The sequence below is a fragment of the Mustela nigripes genome, chromosome 2, assembly GCF_022355385.1.
Source record: "Mustela nigripes isolate SB6536 chromosome 2, MUSNIG.SB6536, whole genome shotgun sequence".
In the NCBI taxonomy this organism is placed as follows: domain Eukaryota; kingdom Metazoa; phylum Chordata; class Mammalia; order Carnivora; family Mustelidae; genus Mustela; species Mustela nigripes.
Window position 1 is genome coordinate 15,321,676 of NC_081558.1, and position 21,003 is coordinate 15,342,678.

Below are 21,003 nucleotides of genomic sequence, written 5' to 3' on the forward strand. Positions count from 1 at the left end.
GTTATTTATTTGACAGAAAGAGATCACAAGTAGGCAGAGAGGCAGGCAGAGAGAGAGGGGGGAGAAAGCAGGCTCCCTGCTGAGCAGAGAGCCGGATCTGGGGCTTGATCCCAGGACCCTGGGATCATGACCTGAGCCGAAGGCAGAGGCTTTAACCCACTGAGCCACCCAGGTGCCCCTATTTATTTATTTGACAGAGAGAGATCACAAGCAGGCAGAGAGGCAGGCAGAGAAAGAGAGGAGGAGGCAGGCTCCCCGCGGAGCAGAGAACCTGATGTGGGGCTCGAGCCCGATGTGCGGCTCGATCCCAGGATCCCGGGATCACGACCTGAGCCGAAGGAAGAGGCTTTAACCCACTGAGCCACCCAGGCGCCCTAAATAAAAAAATCTTTTTTTTTTTTTTTAAAAAAAAAGGTCTATCGGTTTCCAGCATGGGGTGAAAGCAGCAAAACAAGGAAGAAGAGAGCCAAGGGTGCCGGCCGCGTGGCCCAGCTCCCTAGCGAGAACTGGGCCTAACTCTGGGTCAAGTCACAGTGTGGCATGGGACTGTTCCAGATCCCCACCCAAGGTTGAGGTGACACCAGGCTGCTCTCCTCAGTGGCAGCCATGAGCCACCACCATCGGCGAAGTTGATGTAACAGCCAAACGATAGAACTGGGCCCACGTCCAGGTCCCGAAGGGGCCCCTGGGGGTGGTTGGGGGGGGGCAGTGTGGCCATCTCAGGACTGACAGAGCATCTCCGGCCTTCCCAGAGTGGGGCTGACGGACTAGAACATGCCAAGGGAGGAGTTCCCAGGGTAGAAGAGATGAAAACTGAGTGGCAGAACCTTTCCTGCAAAGGAGAAATTCTGGGATAGGAGGAGCCACTGAAGAAACAGCGAGAACTCGAAATGCTAACAATACAAGGGAGCTGGAGTTGCATCTTTTGCTAAGAAAATGACTCACGGGGGACAAAGATTCTAGCTATGGAAACTGTGAAGACAAATCAATGAACAACCCTTGCCGAGAATCTACACCACACCGCGCGCTGTGCAAGTGTGAGGAAGTGACGGGGGCCTGGGTCACAAACAGCGGGTGGGGCGGGCCCCCAGGCACCCCGACACAGCAAGGAGGCTGAGCACCTAGTGGAAGCCATGGCCGCCGGTGCAACAGGAGCTGGGGGAGGCAGGAGGGCTGTGGGGACCCGGGAAGGCCAGGAGGATCCCGGCGGCTGCAGCAGGAGAGAGGCAGCTGGGAAGGACACAGTCCAAGCAGTGGCCAGAGGTGGCCTGTGCAGGGGGTGCCGGGTAGCACAGGAGAGCCGGAGCAAGAGGGCATGGGGGAGGGGGTGTCTTCCTGGCAGGGGAAAAAAGATTCAGTATCCCAGTTCGATTATGGGAAGATTTTCAATTTGTCTCAAAGTGGCCCTGGGGTGCCTCTCTGGGGAGGCAACGAGTGCTTCCCTTTTCTCCCCGTCACCCCATCCCTCCTGTGGCTCTCTGCTGGACTCCCCAACTTTCCCCTGCTGACCCCTGTCACCAGCTCTTTATCTGCTGTCACCTGCACTTTCCTGTCTCATCAAAGACCTGCTCGCGCCCGAGATGGGCAGCACGTGGCTGACTTCACTAGGAACAGTGCCGCGCTTCTCCACTGGTCCTCCTGCAGGCGACGGGGCAACAAACAGGACACGAGTAAATCCAAAGGACTGCTCGTCCACAGGAATGCTCTTCTCATTGGTGGAGGCTCAGGATTTTGAGTGGGACTGAGATGCGGTCCTGAGAGGAAACATCTAGAAATGTGGATCCTGGCACCTGGACACTGTGGGCACCAAAGATGGTGAAAACTACACATGATTCAGGGTAACCATCCCCTCCGTGGTGGCGGGGAGGCTGGGAGGGAATGAAGTGGAGTGGGGGTGGGGGGGGATACAAAGAGGTTAAACTGTCTTTATGATGTTTTATTTATGAGGTTGGAGGGGAGTGAAGACACTGTATCATCATATCATCGTGTTATCTTTTATACCCTTTAACCATCATTAACATTTTTTCTAAACATTCAAAAAAGTAGAAAAAAAATCTGGTCTGCAAAATGCAGTCAGGTCCCGGAAAAGCCTAAGATAAAAATTTTCTTTCTTTCTTTTTTAAAGATTTTATTTATTTATTGGAGGGGGGAGAGCACAAGCAGGGGGCAGGGCACAGGGAGAAGCAGGCTCCCCGCTGAGCAGGGAGGCCAACTCGGGGCTCCCAAGACCCTGGGATCGTGACCTGAAATCAAGGCAGACGCTTAACCGACTGAGCTACCCAGGTGTCCCTAAGATAAAAAAATTAAAAGCAAACAAACTTTGGTAGGCAAGGACTCTGTGGTATGTATAACGCCTTTCAGGATACACCTCCTGACATTAAACATGCTGTAAAAGTATACAGCTATTAATGCGGAGAACGTCTGTGACAGATCGTTGAAGGCAAATGTAGATTTCTAAACGGTATTTGGCATGTTAAGACATGCTCGTACAGAGTTGACACATAGACACTTGAGCAATGGAGGTGTTGGGACCCTTGCAGACACACCTACATTTAGCTCCTGACTCCCCCCAAACTAAACTACTAATAGCCCACCACTGACCAGAACATCAATAATGTAAGTAGTCCATTCACACATATGCGGTAAGTTATACGTAAGATATACCGTATGATAAAGTATTGACTTACAATAAAGTAAGCTAGAGGAAAGAAAATATTTAGAAAATCATAAGGAAAACAAACTTATAATACTGGACTACATTTATCAAAATAAAATATTCATGTATGCATGGACCTGTGCAACTCAAACTCACATTGTTCAAGGGTCAACAGTGTGTATGAAACACAAAGACCCCTGCAAAATTATTAATAGTTATCTCACAGAGTAGGATCACAGGTAATATGTACTTTCTGAACCATATTTCTTTTTCCTTTTTTTTTTTTTAAAGATTTTATTTATTTGACAGAGAGAGAGATCACAAGTAGGCAGAGAGGCAGGCAGAGAGAGAGGGGGAAGCAGGCTCCCTGCTGAGCAGAGAGCTCGATGCGGGGCTCGATCCCAGGACCCTGAGATCATGACCTGGGCCGAAGGCAGAGGCTTAACCCACTGAGCCACCCAGGCGCCCCATGAACCATATTTCTTAAAATGTCCTAATAAGAACACATGGCATTTGCAGTTAGAAACTCACTAAAAATGCGAGCGAAAAAATACAACCCAGGAACGAGCTACCCAAAGCAGGAATATGACCAGCTTTCCTGAATTTTATAATTAGAAGGCTATGACCATCTCATCTGGGGATATCTGGGGCCCTGCCCAGAGGCACCAGAGAAGGGCAGGGTCTGGAAGTCTTTCCAAAGGCAAGGCAGGGCTCTGACCACCCAGAGGAGCAGATTTTAAAGGGGGACTGGGAAGGGTATTGGCCCAGGCAGAGAAGGCCCCACAGAAGCCCAGAGGGCCACATTAATTCCTTTTAATGTAAAAAGTCACTGAGTTTGGACAACCGTGTGACCTTTTATAAATCCTTAGGCCATAAAACCACAGCTGGACGTCACTCTTGTCTTATCTACAAAGGCAAAACTGGCCCAAGGAGAACATCACAGGCCCAAGGAGATAAAGCAAGGGGGCCGAGTTATCCTAAATGAAGGTCCACGTTGTCCCCCCTCCACATCCAATTTTTAAGGTCCTAGCCACCAGAACTTGCTATAAACCTTGGGAGGCCGCACATAAAGGGCTACAAGAGGGAATCCCAACACTGCAAAGGGCCACTGGAACCCCCATTTTGTATCCGCATTATTGCCTGCTGTTCCAGACCATGAGGGAAGACATCATACAACGATGTACCCATCTGCCTCCTGAATCCATCGCTCAGAGCCAGAGACCAGCTGGGCCAGTCCCTGAGACTGACGAGACTGTGACACGGGCCCTTCCCTGCCTCTGGTTCAAACGTCTGTTGTCTCTTTCCTTCCTCCTCTTTCTAAAAAGCATATTCTCTTCTCTGATTATCTCCAAAGATTTCAGAATTTCCTGTTATTAGTTCACGGTCAGGAATTTTGTTCGGTACAGCTCTGGACAGACGGCAGGGATCGGAAGCCCTGCTGAGACGTTCCTGCTAGTGCTGTCGCATTGGCACCACTGAGAACCGCCTACCCCCCATTCTTACGCATCTTGCGAGGAGGCCTTGAAGCTTCTGTGTCACTGTAGCCCGGCAGACCACAACGTCGCAATGCTTCTTTCCTCATTGCCACGGTAATCCTTGCTCGTGACTTACAAAAATATAGAGATGAGGAAATTGAAAAGGAAAACCCATCCTTTGACTTCACCACCCGTAGATCCGTGTAATTAACATGCTGGAGGATATTCTTCCAGTGTTTTCTCTGTGCACAGCAAGCTGAAAACACTAAAGAATTTGTAAGTGCATAATGCTTCTATGTTTCTTAAATATGCATTTGGCCCCATAGCGGCATCTGTTTTAAATCTGGGGCAGCGAGGTGTGATACGGTTCTGGCAACCATTCCCTTCAGTGGCTAGCCCAAACTTCCAGTACCTTCCTTGACCCCTACCAGTTCCTTTCCTATTTCAGAGAAACCAAGTCTGCTTGGGTAAACCACCAGCTGGGAAGGTGAGGGTCCCAGCTAATCCTGGTCTTCAGGGGCCGCAGACTTTTACCGCAAAGCTTCTCGCCTGCGTTGTGTGCACACTCCGGGCTCTCCCTCCCCTCACACCTGAGACTCCTGAGGTCATGCGCACTTCCGTCTCTGCTACCTCTCCCTTACTATAGTTCACTGCTCTCCAGCACTGGGCTTCTCCACACCAGGGACGCCTCTCGCCAGGTCACTGTGCAATTCCCCGTGACCAACCCCAAAGGTCAGTTCTAAGTCCTCATTTCCCTCGGATCTCCTGTGACCATCCAGTCCCTTCTGTCATTCTTTCCTGTGGCTTCTCTGCTCCCTCTGGGTGTCCACCTGCCTCTGGGCCTGGGCCCCTTGCCTTCCCTTGGGATGCTGCCCACCGTGGACCCCAGTGCTCCTCAGGGATCCCTTCCGGCCCTCTCCCTGCTCATTCTGCACCTCCCCCATGCCCTGCTACCGACAGTCCTCCCTGTCACCCCCAGTGGTGATGCTCAAGACCGGGCTCTAACTCAGGCCTCTTTTCAAGCTGCAGACATCTCCACCTGGTTGTTCAAGAGGCTTTAAAGCCAAAAAAACCCCAATCCTCCAAAATCACCATGTAAGAACTGAATCTGTTCCTTTCTCCCTGAACCCCTGCTTCTACTCTCCCTTCCCTGGCCCGTGGGACATCCGGTTACCATGCATTCAGTGTAGAAATCCGGCAGCCATCCCCAGCTCTCTGAGCCCTCTGCCCTACATACTGGCCCCAAACTCTGCCTCAAATCCCACGTCCTCCCCTCCACGCTGCTGTCATGTCTTCATTCTGACCCATCCTCACACGCCCCAGATGTTAGAGCATCTCCTACCTCTGTCCATTCTCCTTTACTATTTCCCAGAGTAAACTTTCTAAAATGGGAATCTGGCCATGTTATTCTCCCTGCCTGGGCACCTTCCCAGGCTTCGCAGAGCCTCCTCTGGGACCCACCGTCCGAGCTCCTGGGTGAGGCCTGTGCAGGGCTGCCTCAAGCCAGCCCTGGACCACTGATCCAGTGCTGCCCCCCCCCCCCCCCACATCCCTGCGGACTACCTGCAGTTTCCCAAAGGCACTGTGCCCTCCAAGTCTTCCTCCTGGGCCCCCAGGGACCCCATGTCAGCCCCTCCCTCCAGCCTGCCAGGCACCTGCTTGCTTCTTGCGCTGGAACCAAAACTCACCCTGGGATCTTCCTCTGCTTTTTCCTCATGGTCCTGGGCCGCACCCAAGACAGAAGCCCTCACTTGGCCTTTGTTGCCTGGGCCTGTTTTTGTCTTGTAACACCTATAATTTAAGTACACACTGATTGTGCACAGCTGTAAATTCCTGGATGACAGAGACAATGTCTTTCAATTTGCAGCCCAGCGCATGGCCCAGGGCCTGGCAAGGAGTGTGTTTTCAATAAACCCAAGCTGAAGGATAACGATGATACAACAGACATCTGAGTGCTCCTATGCCAGGCATAGTTCCAAGCGCTTTATTGTATCCTCTTGGTTAATTCTGCCAATAAACCTATGAGGCAGAGACTATGTTATTCCCCATTTTACGGATGAGGTAACTAAAGCAGAGAAATCAAGTGACTTCCCAAGATTATATGGCTAACAGGTGGCAGAACCAGGATTTGGACCCAGAAAATCCCAGTCTAGAACCCTCGTCTCTATCAGAAGACAACTTACATATTTATGAGACGCTGAGTAAAGAGGTTTTTTATAGTTGCCTTGATGTGACAATATCATTCTCCTGCCAGCAACTATATCAGCACACTAACATTAAGACTGAAACGGGGGGTGCCTGGGTGGCTCAGCCATTAAGCGTCTGCCTTTGGCTCGCGTCATGATCCCAGGGTCCTAGGATCAATCCCAGGGCTCTCTGCTCCTGGGATTGAGGAATGAGTGGAGCGCACCTGCTGTCTGGGCAGAAACCCTCCCTTAATCAGCTCTGCCATGGACACAGCGACCAGCCCCAGGCCTGTGTCATAGGCCACCTGTATCCTCTGTAGAAAGGTGGGAAGTAGGTAATCCCCAAATGGGTCACTCTCCTCTCTCTGGAGCCAGAATGATTTTTCAGCTGGTGTTTCTAAGTTGCTCAGTGGCAGGTATGAGAAGCTGCCTGGCACGAGGGAGAATGACCCCCGAGGCAACTGACCTGACCTGGGGGAACAGGTTAGGACCTCTGGCTGCACCCAGCATTGGCCTCTCGCCAGGCATCCTGCGGGAGGCCCCAGGGCCATCCCGCCTCTGTGTTCTGGGGGCCTGCTGCCATGCTGCCGGCCCCAGTAAATACTTGCTAACCGACTCTGCACAGCGTGTAATCGATGAGGTCACAGCGACTCCAGAAGGGAACGCCAGCTGCACGTGGATGAGTTTTGGCAGGAAAAACTGAGACGGAGGCCTGCAGTGGTCTGAGACCGTCGTGTGAAGTCCATGTAGGGCAAGGTGTTCACAAGATGGAGAGGGAGTGGGGGCAGGCAGACAGATGGATTTTCTTTTCCTTAACAATGTGGTTAAATTGATTTATATGCCTCCTTTTGTCAAATCTCAGATTTGGGATCATTTCCAGTCATGAGTTAGTAAGTGATTGGTCAGTAAGTGATCAGAAGGGTTTATACGATTATTACGACTGCACACCGGCTTGGCTTTGAGCTTCCTGGCAGCCAGGGCAAAACAGGATAAACTAGGCCTCTCAGCTTTAAGCAGCTTCCGGGAGACAGAGAGATGTCCCAGATCTAAATTTTAGATTCAAAATTTCAGATTTAAATTTTAAATTCCTGAGGAAGCTCACAGGATGAGGAATTAAAATGTGTCTGCAAAGGGAAAGGAAGAAGTGGTGACGCCGGGGTGGGGGTGGGAGGGAGATGGGTACCAAGATAAGAGTCTTCAAGCCTGGTGTGTTTTCAAGAGGCTGCCTCCTCCAGGTGGTCAGAGCCCCCTCCAGAGCTCTGAGGTGTTTCAGGAATACAGAGAACTCCCTGACATGACACACCCTCAGGGTAAGCAAGGCGAGTGCACCCGAGACCTGACCATGGTCTGCCTTGGGGTCTGCCCACGCCATGCCACCTCTAGGCCAGCCCCCCGCCCCCCAAGTGAGGCCCTTTTGGCTCCCTTCCCTCTCCTTCCAAGCCCATCCCTTTGACCCCACTTCCCATGGGAGCTTCATCTCCATTTGTGAGCCATTTCCCTCTTCCCTTTCCTGCTCAAGCTCTGCACAGACCGGTTTCCCACTGCAGTGGGGGAATGACTGCTAACCGGTTCAGAAAGCTGTGGGCAATTACAGTTGTTCTGATGGTCCAACCGCGGTAAGATTTCAAAGCTAGAAGGGGTCTAGCAACTGTGTGGGGGAGACTAGGAGTGATTCTTCTTCTTCTTCTTTTTTTTTTTAACTATAGCCTAGTAATACTAACAAACCCAAATGACAAACAATGCACACACTGTTATATGTTGTTTATAACCCACAGAGATAGTTTGAGAAGAACTAAAGGCAACATGAATTCCTGAGATACAAAACATTATAATCCTGCTAGGGATCTCCTTAGGACCCTCAGTTGGCACCTTCCTAAAACACACCCATCCTGCACTGTTAATAAGGAACCCCCAATCTGATCTGTTTTCAGTGTGAGTTCGAGGCTCCCTATGCTGCCCCAGGGCCTCCCACCTCTCTCTGGACGGGCTTGGTTTTGCATAGAACTGGATTTTGCATAACACATCAGTGTGCTGGGAAAGAGGAAAAACAGGTAGCTGGAGAGCCCGAGGAGGGGCACGCCTTTAGGACAGGTCTGGAGTTGCTCCCCTTACTAGTAATGCTAGATATCTGACAGATGCTTCATTTGGGGGCCCAGTTTTCTTTGGGGCCACCAGCAAAACACACTGATGGGAAGCTGGCTGGTGTCTGGGGTGCAGTCTATGGTTTACTCACTAGCGATGGGAAGCCGTGAGAATCATCCAAATCATCCAAATGCAGGAGACCCCAGAGAGTCCACTTGAGTCAACACAGGGGAAAAGGATGCGCGGTGCGAGGCAGTTGGAATGGCCTGCCAGAGCCTTCCCTCCGTCGTCCTCCTGACATCCAGTTCCCGGACTCACGCGCCTTCTAGACGCCAATAATGCTGCACGAAGCTGTCTGATCCTGACCCTCCACCAGCCCTAAACCTGCCTCTCTACTGCCCACCCGTCATCTCGGCTTACGTGTAATACAGTCGGCCCGAACAGAAGCCTTGATTTTCCTCCAAAATCCGTTCTCCTTGACTCTCCCGTTTAATAAACGGCACAAGCAATGCCCTAGCTGCTCAGGCCAAGACGCTGGAAGGCACACCCTCCAGTCCTTCTCCGTTCTGTCAGCCCTTCGGAAGAGTGGTTCTCTTCCTCTGTGCTGAACACAGAGGACGCCTGGGAGTTTAGAACACCCCAATACCCAGGGCTCTGGCCCAAACCAATCAGAGCAGAATCTCTGGGGATGGGGCCCAGACATCTGTACTACTTCAAAGCTCCCTAAGGGATTCTAGTGTGCAGCCAGGTTTGAGAATTAGTGGCTTAAAATACACTCCAAATCCAACAGCTCTGTCTAGCTTCACTGCTCCCACTTTGGTCTTAGCCGCCAACCATGCCGTGTGCGCACCACCGCCATCCCTCCAGTCCTGGGTCTCTGCTCCATCTCAAACCCTCATTGCAAGCACAAGGCATTTTTTAAAAATCAGGTCATGGGGGCGCCTGGGTGGCTCAGTGGGTTGAGCCTCTGCCTTTGGCTCAGGCAGATCATGATCTCAGGGTCCTGGGATCAAGCCCCGCATTGGGCTCTCTGCTCAGCAGGGAGCCTGCTTTCCCTCCTCTCTCTCTGCCTGCCTCTGCCTACTTGTGATCTCTGTCTGTCAAATAAATAAATTAAAAAAAAAAAAAAGAAAAAAAATCCGGTCATGTCATGCCTCTTCAATGGCTTCCCACTGCGTGAGAATGAAGAGCTAAGCTCTCATGAGGCCCTCCAGGCCCTGCCTGATCCGGCTTCTGCCATCCTAGCTACCTCTTCCAGCTCCTCTTGCTCCCGCTCACCATGTGGCAATCACCCTGGTTTTAGTCTTGTTCCCCAAAGATGCCAAGTGGGTGCCCACCTCTGGGCCTTTGCACCTACTCTCTCCCCGTCCCGGAAGGCTGTGTCTTCAGGGCTTCACTGGCCTGACTCACAGCTCCATGCCATTTAGGCCTCAACTTCAAGGGCTCTGCTCATTGTCCTTCTCAGATCCCTAAGATAGGCCTCCCCTGCGCCCCAGAAAAGTCACCACCACATCACCCGATCACACTCTTCAACTGTCCTTAAAATACTTATTGATGTTTGAACTCAGGACCTTCAGATTATGAGACTGACGCGCTGCCCACTGCACTAAGAAGGCGACCTTATTGATGTTTGAAATCACCTTGTTCATTGGCTCACGTCTTTGCTGTCTGACCCTCTGTGCTAAGGCGTGAGTTCCAAGGAGGCAGGGATTCTGGTCTGTCTTGCTCACATCTGTCGCGATTGTCCGGAAAGGCCCTCTCATGGCGAAGGCCGTCAATGAACACACCATTCACTTTGTCCCACCCATCAGGGCCCCCAGGGCTCTTCCTCAGGACTGCCAGCATGATCCCCATAAAATGACACTCTTTTACTCAAAATCCTTGGGGACTCTAGACCGCCTCTCCTCATCCAACTGCCACCCAAACCCATTCTCCTCCTTAGGTCCCACCATTCCACGCAGCTCCCGGGTGCCTCGAGGGGCCACACGACTGTGTGCCCACCGCCAGTGTCTTCCTGGCCCACCACCCGCCACTTCCTCTACCAACAGACGCTGCTCTCGCAACAACAGGCCGGCCGTGCCAGCCAGCAGCCGTCCTCGTTGTCTACACGGTTCCTGCCCCCTCCCTTGTTTTGCCCCAGCGACCCGGGCTTGCCCCTGCCACAGCCTCCGTTGCACTGGGCTGGCCTCACCTGTCTTCTCCAGACAGAGGGCACACTGGTTGGAACCATGTATGGTCCCCTTGTCCCTGACGTTCACGTTACATCACTTTGCTTTGACGAAAGACCCACTTCAGTATCTGTTTCAGCCAACAGAAAGACATCTGAAGAGGATGTTTGCTTTTATAAAATGTGAATTGCTTCTTTGCTTGTTGCCGTTTATGGCTTAGGAAAGGTTTCAAAGGAACGCTCTCCTTTTCAGATAGTCGGGGGAGGGGGAGGCTGTACACCTGGCCCTTCAGGGCCCGGCTGATCGGGGACCCCATTAATGGTGCCAGCACGTGCCGGAGAAGAGGTACTATCTGGACTGGCTGCTGAGGTGGACTCGAGCCAGGAAAGCGGCTCTCTCGGGATGGATTAACAACTCACTGCCTGAACTGGCAGGAAATGGAGCCCGTCGAGGAGGGAATGAGCAGGACCCAGAGTCTCTGTTTTGCTCTCCCAGGGGCCCACAGAAACAGGGTCTGGGTGGCCAATGCCACAGCCAGTAGCGGGACTTTCCCCCTCTTAATTTAAACATACTTGTCCTACGCACTCAAACAAATAGAGCCACAGGAGGTCTTCATCAAATCATGCACTCTCACTTCTCCCGTGGGAGACAATGACCAGGAACGGAGAGCTTACTACTGGGGTGCATGACCCCCAACAGCCCCTGGCACAGCCTGCTATATTTATCTAAGGCATCAGGCAGAACACCACCGCTTTACCCACAGATATGCACCAAGAGGCACTTGCTGCCGCCTGAAACAGGCTGGTCCAGCTTTTCCGGAAAAGATGAGCCTTGCCCAAAGTGAAGACTGTTTCTGTGCAGGTTCCTGGAATTGGATATGGCTTTAATTTCCAGAGTACCTCGCTGCAGTCCTGGCTTCCCTGGGAAGCCCTGCCCTGACCCACTGCCCCCCACTGCCCCCACCATGCTTTCCACTCTGCTAATCTGTCCCCAGTCTCCACGGTTATCTGACTGTGCCTTTTGAACGAACGAGAGGCTAGGTATCCCCGTGGGCCAAACCCCTCCTGTAGCAGGCTCCATGCATGCATACACCAGTGTACATACAGGATCCTCCTACCAAGACGGAGAGGGTGTGGCACAGATGGTGTCCCCTCGGGGGGGCCTGAGTTCACTCTCCCACCCCAGCCCTGGCCCTCCTGTTCTCGACACTCCCAAGGTCCGGGGGAACATGCAGGCTGTGGCCATGCCAGGGCCAGAGGAGGAGAGTGTGGGCTGGTTAAAACAGGCCCAGACATACTCACGGGGTCCGTCAGCATGGCCCGGCAGTGGGAAGCCAGAGCCAAGAAGGCCAGCAAGTTGAACACGATTCCGTTGATGCTGCTGTACACGTAGTCTCGGGATGGAATCAGCATGACAAAGAGGACCACAAACTCCGCATAGAGGACCAGAAACCAGGTGACAATGGCACAGGCAATGCCACAGCCGTCGCGGATAAACCACATGGTTCCCACAGGACCGGGGTGGGGAGGTGGGACACACTTCTCTGGCTGGAGGTATTCTGGCTTCCGCTCAATGTCTCGGAAGTGGTGGGTGGGGAGAAGCATCATAAGCTATTCTGTCCATACTGGCATCTGGAAAAGAGAAGAAAGGACCCAGAAAATTGGTGGTATCTTGTTATCAAGGAGACTTGATAAAATCACCTTTCCAAAGTAAGCCATGAGGGACACCTGGGTGGCTCAGTGGGGTAGGCGTCTGCCTTCGGCTCAGGTCATGATCCCAGGGTCCTGGGATCAAGCCCCGCATCGGGCTTCCTGCTCCGTGGGGAGCCTTCTTCTTCCTCTCCCTCTGCCCCTTCCCCCCCAACTCAAGCTTGCTCTCTCTCAAATAAAGAAATAATAAAAAATAAAATGTGAGCTCTTGGGACACCTGGCTGGCTTAGTTGGAAGAACACATGACTCTTGATCTTGGGGTCATGAGTTCGAGCCCTACACTGGGTGTAGAGTTTCCTTAAAAAAAAAAAAAAAGGAAAGAAAAGTAAGTTCCCTTCCTTCCTTCCTTCCTTCCGAGAGTTAACTTAGCCTTTGCGAAATAGGGCCACCTTGCCCAAAGCCCTCACATGACAGATATGTAAAGGAAGCCTTCCAAGGGCAAATGCCTCCCCCAAGGTCAGCTGGAGCTGTAGCTGCACACACAAGACACCAACTCAGAAGTGGGGCTAGAACTCACGTCTCTCTGTTTACAAGGGATCGGATCTGCTGGGAGGACGGTGTCAAAAAACATGTTCCAGTTGTGACTTAAAAAGACAAGACGGGGCACAGAGCACCAAACCCTCTGGGAAAACTCTCTTCAGCGTGAACACTGCTGCCTCTGTGCCAAGGACAAACCCAGAGGCTGGTGTTGAAGGCTGTCTGGGGTTAACAGGGATGAGGAGGCGGAAAGGACCTGGTGACCTAGGACCGGGGCTCAGCAGCAACCATGAAGACGCTCTCACTTACTACGCATTAGCCAATGGTAAAGGCAAAACAATCACCGGGAGAGGGAAGGTTCTTGAAACCAACCAGGTTTTTCAGTCCTATGACCCAAAGAGCGGATTTTCCAGCAATCAGAGACTCCCTGAGTCCTGCCCTCCTCGCAGGTGATGGGGTCAAGTGCAGAACGTTGGACAATGCGTCCCAAGGTGTTCCTCCACCTGACTGTGAGGCGTCGTGAGCCTTCGTGTCCTCACTTGCAGAGACACCCCCTTGCAGCCCTAGCACCCCTTCCCCCAGGGCTGGTGTGAGGCCCAAGGGAGCTGCAGGTGCTCCTGACGAACGCCACAGACTGTAAGGGCCCACACACCACGGGCCGCACACATGTGGCACATTCTTTCTAGGAAAGAGAGCCGTTCCTTCCAAAAGAAGGGCTGAGCAACACGCCCCTTCTTCCCAACAGCTGCAGCCCGCGTCTCTGGAGACATTATTTAATGCAATAACTCAGGATCGATAATAAAGTTGATCTGTCCACAGCGTGTGCCGCAAGACGCGGCAAGTACACATTTCCCGGCTCTGATTCCTTATGGAGTGTGTGGCGGCCCGCTGCATCACCAGGCCGGTTTCTCACTCAGAAACTGTGCCGGTGGCAGGCTCGCCCCAGATGCCGGCGCCACAGAGAGGCCACCGGCGTGGTCCATGGCAACGCAAGTGACATCTTTGGGCCCGAAACTCCAGGCATTTTGTAGCAGCGGAAACTATTCACAGGAAGCACTGGCTCTGTGTCTTTTTCTGGAGGCTGGGGCTCTACAGGGCACGAACAAACCTTCAGTGGTTGTGCCGGGCTTTCCTCACTCTTTGGCCTTCTTCCTCCCCTGCCCTCAGCCCCGGCACGGAGCGAGCCTCTGGACTGAATATGCTGTAATCACGACGAGGCAGGACGTGTCCAGAAAGCTGAGTGGGCAAAGCAGTCACCGCTCCTCAAAATGACGGACACTTGGGGTCCACAGTTGCAGAGGCTAATAATGAAAGAACAAGGCCAGGGCCTCCCCTCCCCAGGATGGCGGAGAATGAATGGCTGAAAGGCAGTATGACTCCACAAAGAGCGTGACTATCACACGCTGGGTACACTGTGCTGGGAGCCAAGGGACGGGGAGTCATGACGTATGGAATAACCACCCCAAGTAGAGGAAAAGCAGTGGTTTCCCACAGGCTGTCAACCAGAGTCTTTGAATAAAGCAATTTTGTGCTCGCCACAAGACAACGGCAATTGGTGCCGCTGGCAACAACCTAGAGGCCTGAAGGATACACGAATACCCTTATGAGGCACCGAATGGAAGGACCGCAGGCGCCTGCAGACAAGGGTGTCTGCGACCGGCCCCGGGCCCAGCAGAGTCTAACATCCTAAGCTCTGTTCAACCAAAAGCCAACAAATGAAAAGCTGAAATCCCATGAAATCCTACAATGATTCCAGAGCTGATGAAAGCTCAGCATTTCAACAACTTCCACAGGCAAGCATTCTCGTAGGTTCTCCTGCTGCCATACAGGTCTGTGAGTACCAACCACATAGTTTCCCTGGACCACAGTCATCACAGTCATGAGATTCAAAGACGTATGGGCTCTGTCTGCTTTTTGCATTACAATGGCACAGCTGAGCTCTTCTGCTGAGGCCCTACGACCAGCAAGCCTAAAAAGCCTACTTAGTCTCTAGTGTTTTTTCCTTTAAGATTTATTTTTTTTTAATTGAAGTAATCTCTACACCCAACGTGGGGTTCAAACTCATGACCCTGAGATCAGGAGTCGCCTGCTCCACTGACTGAGCCAGCCAGGCGCCCCCACTCTCTAGCTTTATACAGAAGTTCGCTGACCCACAGTTCGAGGTGGCTGTTATCCACCAGATAAATGAGATCTGTCTTGGCTCCAGCTTTCCCTCCAGAACAGCTCAGTGCGACAGAGATGGGTAGTTACAACTCACCCCGCCCCACCCATGTCTGTGGCAGCATAACCTCCTGTCACCTACAGCCCAACGGTCAACTCCCTGAAACCTGGGTACTCCATCAAAGGGTTCTGTGTGGTTTTCTGAAATGGATCATCACTGAAAATAAATTTCAGAGCACTGCTCCTGCGTAGGGATTTCCAGTGATTTCATTAGGCTCGTAGTATATTCAGACCAGCTGACTGTATCCTCTCGTCAATTACTCATTCTTGATTGTACACATGGCAATAACTTGAGGAACAGACCCTTCCACGTAAGTAAATTTCCCAGTAACTGTGGCTTGTTCCTGAGCAGATTCGCATTTTAACCATTAAGATGGTTAAGGTGGAAATGAAAAACAAAACATGGAAGTAAAATAAAAACAGACCGAAGAAAAAGATACTATACCTGCTCCTGTCTTAAGTACAATAGCCATTCATTTCTTTGGAATGATTTAGTTATTACCGGAACACCAGTTACTGGAGTGGGTCAGGGAATGATGTCCTCAGGAGTTGTGGAGACTCACTGAGCTCTTGGCCTCACACCAGCTGGCCTGTTCACACTACTAGAATTCCTATTCCAACATCTCCTTTGTCTGGTTCGTTGTCTTCCTCTTTCATTCCTGGCTACTATCATTTCTGTGTCTACAGTTACTAATCCCCCCAACAAACTCTCCATTTATGACCACTAATTGGCTGTGGGCTGGAATACAAATAAAACTAAACCTGGTTCAGTTTTATTTGTTTGTAAAAGAAGGGTACTCATTTTAGGTAACAGGTCTTTAGGGAACACCTGCTATGCTCTCCCAGCATAAGGTTCCTGTGGGCTGGAAGCCTTGTCTTTTCATTAGCCCAGGGCCTGGCACACAAATGCTTGAGTACAATGCCAGAGCGTTGTGATTCCAGGCCCACCTTGGGAGACCCTGTCTGCTTCCTTTCATGGGTATGGACATATCCCAGATGGTGGAGGAAGCACCAAGTAGGACTGTGAAGGAAGTGGACTGTGACTCTTATTTAAGCAACCAGAATGTTCCATCTTCAAACAATGTGGGACCAAAGAGTGTATAGAGGAGCTCTGTTCTCCCCTCACTGGTGAGGGAGAACCTGTGATCCGGGCCAGCACTCAGACAAGGGCACCCTCGGCAGAGTCAGACACCAAGTACTGAACTCAAGTTCACATTCCAACCCACACTTCAGAGTTTCAAAATATCCTGCTCAAAACCAATCAAGGCACACTGTGATAAAGAGTTTGCTTAACTCCAAGGCCACTCGAGCAATGGAAGTAGCTTTCCAATAAGGATCTGTTCCTTAAATTAGCTAACTGGAAATCTGACAAGTATGGGGAAAACCTCACCTTGAACAAACAGTGCACCTTCCCTTCACTCTGCCCCTAATGACCACATTAGGAGAAGCAAATGTTGACCTTTTTTCCCTTTTCTATTTTGAATTAGGGAAACTCCAATCACTGGGGTTGAGGAGTGGCTCTTTGCCTATGTCCGACTCCCCACGAGTCCCTTGCGTGAAGCGTTGGGCAGTACTGTTTGCTCAGGCCTCTGGGTTGTGCATACAAGGAGGCTGGGGGGTCCGGGGACCTCGCATTCTGCCCACCAGCTCACACCCTGAGAGGGGCAGCCTTCCCAGTCCTCCCTGCGTCCCACACCTCTCACCCCATTCCCTTGCCCTGTTGACCCTCTAAATTCTCCCGTGTTCAGTTCAGTTCAATTCAAAAACATACTTCCGGAGCACCCACTCAGTGTAAGGAACTGTGCGGGGGGGGGGGGCTCTCTCACAAGGAAATGCGTGTGCGCTGCCCCTACAGGCCCTGTTGTTCCCCTCTGCCAGCTCCCAATCTGCTCAGACTAGCCTTACTCGCTTTGTTCTACTAACCGGCAAGTCCCATTTTGTTTGGCCTTGGAGCCTGGTATCTGGCAGGAGTATGTGCTCACATCTTTATTTCTTGAGTGAATGGATGCAGAAATCAGACCTATCCCACAATGATCCTAACATACAGGTTTCTAATGAACAGTACAAAGGAGAGACAAACAGTAACGCCCCCACCGCCCCCAAAAAACCCCCCAAAGTCCAGAAGTGAGATCAATAGACTTCCTAATGGCCAGGGCATTTAAAGGGAGAGGATCTGAGCAGGGCATGGAGCGAGGTGAAGCGTTCCACTCAAAGGCAGGGAGAGTGGTGACACAGTTTGTGGGGGCTGGATGCCCAGGGCTGCGTGCATGAGTACGCGCATATACAGGTTGTGTTGGGAACAAGAGGTGGGGGGGTGCTGCTAAGTGGAAATGAAGTTTAAGGTAGGGTTATGTCATGAAGGCTATGTTTTACAAGGCCTTGAGCTTCGAGGTGAGTTGGGACTTCACCCTGGAGGTACCAGGGAGGCACCCCAGTCTCTGAGGAAACTAGTTGGGCCGTAGTCATGCTATGGTATGATTGCTCTGGCACTGATAGACAGGACAAGATGAGACACACGGGAGGGCCTGGAGTCCACCAGAGGCCAACAAGCTGGGGAGACACTGCCCAGTGAGGCAACAGGCCAGAGTTCCAGCTGGGTGGAACTGGGTTTTCTGTTCCTCTTCTGTTTTGTTTCCAAAGAAAGATCAAAAACAGTGATTGCTTGGCAAATTTAATTACAGTTATCTATGTCGTACTGTTTTGGCCAACAGTTCTAGAGCATTAAGAAGAGTTGGCTTTGGGATGTCTGGTTGGCTCAGTCATTAAGTGTCTGCCTTCGGCTCAGGTCATGATCCCAAGGTTCTGGGATCGAGTCCCACATTGGGCTCCCTGCTCAGTGGGAAGCCTGCGTCTCCTTCTCCCACTCCCGTGCTTGTTTTCCCTCTCTCACTGTCTATCTCTGTCAAATAAATAAATAAAATCTTAAAAAAAAAAAAAAAAAAGAGTTGGCTTTTTCATATGTGACTAATCCATGCCCAAAGTCATTATTCTTTTACCTGCAGAGGAGCACACTGAGGCCCACAAAGGCGAAGGGACTAAGCCCTAGGGGTAAGGAAGTCATAGGAGGATTCTTAATACGGGAGGAGTTCTGGAGCTTGTTCTGGAGCTCTCAGCCAACCAGATGGTAAGGAGCGTGCAGTGTGGTGTCAAATGACCTTCTGAGATCTGGGCTATCCCAGCAGGTGGGAATTCTAAGGAAATCATCTAGTCCTCCCCTCTAGAGTTTCAGAAGCAAAAAACTGAGAAGTGACTGAAAGTAGTGATCATTTTCTAAAACAAAAGCAAAAACAAAACCTCCCTAGAATTGCCTCCAGATCTATAACTCACATGCTTCATCATACCTGACCACAAGTGTGCTCTTCCAGTAACCCAGACAGGTGGACACAAATGTATCTAGTGAAATGCAGTCTGTGGTCCTATAAGCCCAGGATGTGGGGTACTGGGCTGGCTCTGTGGTACGCACTCGTGACTCAATTTCCATGCTGCCTATCCACGGCTGAGCAATACAAAGGGCGACGCTACCATAAAGCTCCAAGTCCCACTCCACTGTGGCCCATCAGCAGGTTGGCTAGGCTGGATGCCCAGCCAAGTGCTGGCCATTGGTGATAGCAAGGGTCCAGATGCAGTACCTATAGTTACTCATCATTTGTTGAATGAGGGGCAAATTCTTATAAATCCATCACCTGCCCTAACAAAACTGACCCAAAGCCCAGGCTTTATGCGCAAGGGTCAAAGCCATCCCATAAAACATACAAGTTCTGTATTCGATGTATCAGAACCCCCCCCCACCCCAAGCTGTCCACCAACAAGTGTCCCAGGAACCACCGATCTTCTCAGACTGCCAACTTCACTGACTTTCATGAGATAATATGTTATCTCGAAGGCCGGGATTAGTTCAGCTAGATCTAAAATCCGTAAAAGCTTCTCAAAGTACTTTCTGAGGATTACTTTCCTGAGACACCACACCCACTCACATTCTCACATCCACACACGCATTCACACACAGCACAGAAGTAGGTTTTGGGGACTGTACAGATTAAAGTAGCATTAACACACTCAACCTGTATGAAGTATCTGTTTACAGATGGGCTGAATAAACTCAAAACAAGCGTTATTTTCCCTTGACTTAGAGAGAAGGGTCATCCAAATACTCCAAAATAATTTCTTTTAAGGATTCAACTTTCTGGGTCCCTCCCTACTAGGAAGAACGTATTGTTCAACTCAATTTCATCAACTCCTTAGCCAACGTCATGAACCTCAGCAAGGCAGTAGAAACCCTTAAATCGGAGGCTTTTAACATAGGTCACCATCGGTTTCAGGTGAGTAGTTAACCTCGTAATAAATCTAGTATTGTGTTGAATTGCTGTTAGGAGGTGGGGTGGTGGGGAGGGCATCTGGTATCTTCTTGAACTTGCCCTAAACATTGAATTCTCACCTAAACTAATTTTTACTACGGTTAAAGAACTCAGTCTACCCATATACAATCACTTAAAAGGTCCCCTGAAAGAAGGCAGCATCTTTTCTGGTACTTGCATCCCTTTTCTCAATTGAAATTCATCTTAACGAGTATATCAATAACCTTCTATGGTTTAACAGAGGAGATGGGGAGATGGGGAGTAGAAGTGAGTTGGGGGAAATTGGAGGGGGAGATGAACCCTGAGAGACTGTGGGCTCTGAGAAACAAACTGAGGGTTCTGGAAGGGAGAGGGATGGGGGGTTGGGTGAGCCCGGTGGTTGGGTATTGTGGAGGGCACATATTGCATGGAGCACTGGGTGTGGTGCATAAACAATGAATTCTGGAATACTGAAAAGAAATAAAGAATAAAAGAAAAAAAAATAACCTTCTATGGTTTAAATCCTACTGTCTCAAAAATACAATGTTTGCCACTTTTAGAAGTGTACAATCACTCACATTGCAGAGTGATAGACTTAAAAGCATTCAAAAGGCAGCCCTACAACTTCAAAGATAAAGGAATGGTCCGTGTCCTAAAAGCTTTAGAAAGGTATCTGAAGGAGAAAACCAATTTATCTGAGTTACAATTCTCTTAATTTAATTTGTGTAAGGATCCAAAAGGATTGTAAATTTTATACGCATTTTTAGAGGGTTCTCAGAGAAAGAAAGAATGAACCATGAATCACTATGTTTGAAATATTTCATTAAAAAAAAAAAAAAGAATGAGTCACTGAACTTTCTCTTCTAAAAGGTAAGGGTGTGGTTCAAAGGAAAGGTGCCTTATCATCTGCATCACAACCGCCAGCCAAGGAAGGCGTCCAGGCAGGCAGAATGCCCTGGCCTGTTCTAGAAGATCTTTACCGACAAGTCTACACCACTCTCTGCGGGAGGATCCTGTCCTGCTCTGCCTGTCTCTTGTCTTCTGACATACTCAACCTTCAATAAAACACTAAAAAAAGGGGCACTGGGGGGCTCAGTGGGTTAAAGCCTCTGCCTTCGGCTCAGGTCATGATCCCAGGATCCTGGGATTGAGCCCTGCATCCGGCGCCTGCTTCCTCCTCTCTCTCTGCCTGCTTCTCTGCCTACTTGTGATCTCTCTGTCAAGTAAATAAATAAACTCTTAAAACAAACAAAAAAAAAACCACTAAAAAAAAAAAAAGAAAAAAAGTAAAACATCACACTCCCAAACCAAACCCTATAATCAATAAGGTTCACTGAGAAGACCAGACAGGGGTCGTAAGTTAAATTTTCCTTCTGGCCTCCTAACCTTCGTATAAAATAGACGCATGTGCACGCTCAGACTTCTTAATACTCGGCCCGCATTTCAGAATGAAGTCTGGGATTTGGACAGCGAATGGATGCTAACAGTTATCTTACTTATCACAATGGACTATTGTACTACAAGTGGCCAGATCACCACCTCCTGACTTTCTAAATCTACTTAAAAAAAAAAAAATACACACCTGATGCGGGACACAAAGGCAGAATAGGAATTATTAATTCCTTACCGCTTACAGTCCCCCTGACAAGTCCTTGAAACAGGCAGAGTGACCTTCCTCCAGGGACTCAACTGCCTC

At 50.4% G+C, this 21,003-nt stretch overlaps 1 protein-coding gene across 3 annotated transcripts in view; it reads right to left on the minus strand.

The window, feature by feature from the left end:
- ZDHHC3 (zinc finger DHHC-type palmitoyltransferase 3) overlaps nt 1-21,003 on the minus strand; it is a 54,924-nt gene that overhangs the window by 25,903 nt on the left and 8,018 nt on the right. For all 3 annotated transcript variants that reach the window (XM_059389545.1, XM_059389543.1, XM_059389544.1), the window contains exon 2: nt 11,869-12,198. In XM_059389545.1, coding sequence (XP_059245528.1) covers nt 11,869-12,174 — 306 coding nt within the window. In that variant the 5' untranslated portion in view covers nt 12,175-12,198. The remainder of the gene's footprint in view (nt 1-11,868; nt 12,199-21,003) is intronic.